The sequence below is a fragment of the Pungitius pungitius genome, chromosome 4, assembly GCF_949316345.1.
Source record: "Pungitius pungitius chromosome 4, fPunPun2.1, whole genome shotgun sequence".
Classification (NCBI taxonomy): domain Eukaryota; kingdom Metazoa; phylum Chordata; class Actinopteri; order Perciformes; family Gasterosteidae; genus Pungitius; species Pungitius pungitius.
The window spans coordinates 22,546,499-22,551,320 of NC_084903.1; the positions used below are offsets into that span (position 1 = coordinate 22,546,499).

The following is a 4,822-nucleotide window of genomic DNA, read 5'->3' on the forward strand; positions in this document are numbered from 1 at the left end:
GGTGCTGCCTTCGCGGACCGTGGGGATAACAACGACTACGTAGCCTGCGATGTTATTTTTCAGTCCTCATTCATAAAAAAAAAAGTCATTAAGTGGTTTATTGTACAAACCAGCTCACCTATTATAGTGGGCCTACAATTAAAATAAAACGATGAGCACCCTAAATATGTAATATAGCTATTGGTGTAAAAAGTGTAAAAATGCTTAAATGACAGTTGGCAGTAGGCTAAAATATTTCAGTCTAAAGGCACAGTGATTGCGTAACATTTCATCGACATCTAACCGTGTTTGATTAATGATTTGTCATGGCATCTCACAAAAACGTCTGGAAAACACATCACAATCCGTGTGTGGCGTTTACGAGGAGACATTGAAGGCAGCAGGGGCTCCCACGGGGAGAGATGGGCTGCGAGCTAAAAAAAAAAACAGAGGTGCATTTCATCAGTGCTGCCGGTCATATCGGATCTGACTAATATCCGATTACCTGACTCGATTTGTGTGGGACCAGCCTGCATGTAACAGATGCAATGAATCCTGCACACCTACGTGCTAACAGCAGACTAGTTTATTACATAAACAAAAGCTGTTGAGAGCAATTTGTTTTAAAATATGGGGAGAAATACTGTATATGGGATGTGCAATATAAAAGACATTTAGCAGTGAAGGGGCTATGGTACAAAGTTTCATCATGGGGAGTTTAGGCATAGATAGCTTAGCATAGTAATGCCATTCAAGTGACTAGAATACAGGATGCGTTATACCTCCTGCAACGTCTGTTTCTTGATTTCGTTAACGTTGTGTTTCCATGAGAAATATATTAATCCAACACGAGCATCCTTCACTTCCACACCAAAAGAAAACCACAAGTTGCATTACGTTTTTATTAATAATAACATATTTTTACAACATGAACACTTCAAAGAAATGAGGCCACAAAGTACATGATATCATACTCAATGTCAGATTTGTGCCATAATCTCTTGTTTTCAACAAGTGTTGTACTGCACCTTGAAGGCATGAGGAATCTTTTTACACATTGCTGGTAAAAGAGTTTCTACTCTTCCTGCAGGTTTGCAATGCATTTTCTCTCTTTTCTGAAGATAGTGAACGTTTTTTCAGGAATCTTTGGAACACATGAGTTTTCTGTCACTGAAGCACGTCTGCACCCTTTCACAGGGATGGACATCAAGCCGCAGGAAGTTCTGCAACCAGGGGCTGCTCAGTGGTGAGGCTCAGCCTTCCCGTCTCATCGGACACGCAGACGCTCTTCATCCTGTGGTCTATCTGACTGAAAAAAACAAAACAGTTTCATCATCTTTCAACCTGTGGACAAACTCACATGCTTTTGAGCCAGCGTGGTTCTGAGGGACGGCAACGAGGGCGTAACGATTGGACGGTCCGGACCCCAAACTAAAATATGTATTTGTGTTCCCATAAAAATAATGCTCAGACATTTCGTAGACATTCAAAATAATGCTCAGACATTTCGTAGACATTAAATTATCAGTGAACCATTTATCTTGCACATCACGTTAATATTTGAAAATACTTTTGATTTCTTGCCAAGCTAATGGATTTCCCTCATCATCCTCAGCTGCACTTTGTGTTCAGTGCACATAAATAATTGTTAGCATGCTCACACACACTGTAGATAATGACAATGAGTTTAGTTTGCACACCCATTGCTGGAGTTGTTCAAAAGGATTTTCAAATAAATCCTTAAAATTACAAAAAACTGGAGTAGAATTAAATTCATACAATATGTGTTGGTTAATAATTCTATCTACATGTGGCAATTGGTCATCATAAAGCAAACATTAAAAACAAGTAAGATTAAAATACATTTAAGATCAAGAAATGAGATTGCTGCTGGATTGTCTTCTTCAATATAAAATCACCAAAAACATCTTCTGAGAACTGGGGTAAAACATCAAGGCAAACTCAAATGATATTAAATGTGTTTTCATGAAATCAACACTATCTACCTTCACAATTTTCAGGAGTTCATTTCTGTCCAGGCGGTCGTTGCACCTTGAAAGTCCATCCGAGCTCATCTGCAAGCTTCTCACGCAGTACAAGATTGAGCGCCACCACGTACTCTATGAAACCCGTTGTGTGGTCCTGAAAACAAGAATAAATCACTTGGGTAGGAAGCACGAACAGATCAAGAAAAGAAAAGAAAAAGTTTAAAAGCACAAAAAATCTGTTTAAAGAAGAGCTTTTCAGGGAAAACAACCATTGCTGCTTTTGTTATTCCTCAAACATTTTCATGGAAAGCGTCGTCGTAGCTCAGGTGATTCATGTCGAATGCTCGGAAGATGGTGTCCGTGTGGTGGGATTCAGGTGCACCGTGCTGTACTCCAAACATCTTCTTGAACTCATGCAGGTACAAAGATCCACTGGGTGATGAAGGACCTGTAGAGGACCCTCCAGCCCCTCTTCCTGGGTCTGTACTTTCTGATTTTGACCCATGCTAAATCAGCCCAACCGCAGTATGAACTCAAAAGATGAAGATTTAAATGCAGATGCTTTCCTAATAAATCATAGCCTTAACACTGCCTGCATCAGAGTGTCCAGAGTCCTTCTCATGGCGGCTGTCGTCGCCCCCGGTGTAGACCTGAGGGGACTGTAATAACTGATTCATGTAATGCTTGACACCAACCAAGAGGCTTATCTTAAGCCGTAGTCTTTCGCAAGCTGTGTTTAAAGCAGTAATCCACACACTTGATCCCACCTTGAACTCTTGAAGCAATGGGTTAATAAAATTAGGGCTTATAATAGTAACAAGAGGGGCTTGCGTTGCTTGTGGATACAGCAACGCTCCCGGTACAGAAAACACTCCGATGACTCAAACCGCTGTCGAATGCTAAGTAGTTCTTTGTGGGTCAGATCCCGGTACAGTGCTGCAGCCATCAGTTTCAGCCTAAACTTGTCTATTGTGAAAGCCTTACAGACTTACTCCTTACAACCCTTGCAATTAAAAAGCAATAAAAAGGCTGATAGACTGTTTTTCATCTTCAGTTTTGGACCAGAATTGTTCAGTGTGGACTCAAGTAGACCTGTTTAGCCATAACAAGTACATCCTGAGGGTTTACGGGTCGGTGGCTGGTAGAAGGGGGCCATGCATGATGGTTTATGGTGGTACAGGAGCCGGTCTCTGTGCCCCTATGCACTTCCTACAATAAAGAGCCGAGCGTGCATTCTGGGTTTATATTACTGGGAAGAAGAAAGGTATGAGCGCTCATTTGCATAGCAGCTGGGAAGCAGAACATGACAAGGACCTCTGAGTTTATACTGACCTTTAATTCATAGATCAAGAAAAAAAGCTGCCTTTAGCAGTAGTAATCAGGAAAAACAAGATTATTTCAATAGGGACAATGCGGTTTCAGTAATATTATTTTAACTGAAAAACAAAGCAGTAAAAAAAACAATACAAAAGCACACGTTATAATCACACACTATTTACATATTGACACTTTATAAGGCTGTAACTTGAGTACATATTTTCCTTTAGAACATTCAATGCTTAGATTTGAGCCAATGAAAAAAGGCCGGTGCCGTTTCAGACGTGGGCCCTCCTCTGCTGTTCCAGCACCCATCCAGCAGGGTTCATATCCAACTTCAACATGTTGAGCACCCAGGGGTCCTGCTGTGCACCTTGAATAAACTCCTCCATGCTTATATGTCCTGTGGAACAGAAATCATCGAGAGTGTGAACGTTCTCTGTTAAGGTTTTTTCGTTGCGTGCCGTAATGATTACTTACCATCCCCATCGCTATCGACGGCGCTTAATATTCGATCGGTAACCTCGTCTACTGTGAGTTTCGTTTCTCCAATGTCGGTCTTTGTGACTTTCTTTATCCGATAGAGGGTCTACGTTGAAAAAATGAGAAAATTGTGACATAAGCTGCATTTTGGTATACAACTGCGTGTGTAATGGTGGAGGAACACTGCTATGGGGCTGCTGTCATCTGCTGCTTCGGTTCAGACTTGACGTTCTCTCCCGTAGAAGGACAACTTACTCGGAGGGGTTCTCCTTGTTCAAGCTCACTGTTTTAGTTGCATCAAACACTTTCGAGCCAGTTGTACTTGCAGTTGACATCAGTAGTAAGTAGACTTACATAAATGATTGACTTTAGTTCGTCCCTGTCCACAAAGCCATTGCCATCTTTGTCGTACACCTTGAATGACCAGCGCAGTTTATGCTCCAGGTCCCCCCGGAAAACAAGGTTCAGTGCTGCCACGAACTCTAGGAAATCAATCGTATTGTCCTGAAAGACAGGCTGAATGAGAGCAGTTGGATAAAAAGATAAAAGTACTGAATGTATGCCAAGACGTAACAGAGTTTGCTCCCTTACCCCGTTTCTGTCGAAAGCTCGAAACATGTTCTCGGCGTATTCCGACGCCTCTCCTGTCGGGGCCACGCCAAAAAAGCGCTTGAACTCGTGCAGAAAAAGTACTCCACTCGGGCACTCCTTAACAAACTTTCTATACATACCCTGAATCACTTTGACATCAATCTGGTCACTGTTTTCTGTCTGTTGTGTTTGCCCCATGGCTGGCCCTGTAACTCAACCGTCCATAGCCCGTCAACCTGTTGGTGCGAACTCCCCATTGGAGTGGACAGACTTGAACCGGGGCGTCTCATGGTCTTAGCAATTTTTTTTTTAAAGCCAGCGGAATCCCAAAGCGCAAGTTCACCTACGAGATTAGCGTGGCCTCGGGATTAAAGCAGCATTATGTTGGTGGGGTGTTCTCCGTGAGTGAATTAGGTTTGCAGCTACGTAAGGGTCCAGGCCAAAGACTTAAGCATTAAGTACCA

The 4,822-nt window shown here is 42.3% G+C and overlaps 1 protein-coding gene across 1 annotated transcript; it reads right to left on the bottom strand.

Annotated features, from left to right (window-relative positions):
- Positions 1 to 3,500: 3,500 nt before the first annotated feature.
- On the bottom strand, positions 3,501 to 4,598 carry LOC119194830 (guanylyl cyclase-activating protein 2-like). Its single transcript, XM_037449254.2, has 4 exons — positions 4,359 to 4,598; positions 4,122 to 4,271; positions 3,765 to 3,873; positions 3,501 to 3,687 (listed from the first exon to the last, which is right to left on the bottom strand). Exons 1-4 carry the CDS (start codon positions 4,554 to 4,556, stop codon positions 3,563 to 3,565), a joined length of 582 nt encoding a protein of 193 aa, XP_037305151.2. The 5' UTR covers positions 4,557 to 4,598; the 3' UTR covers positions 3,501 to 3,562.
- Between the last annotated feature and the right edge of the window lie 224 nt (positions 4,599 to 4,822).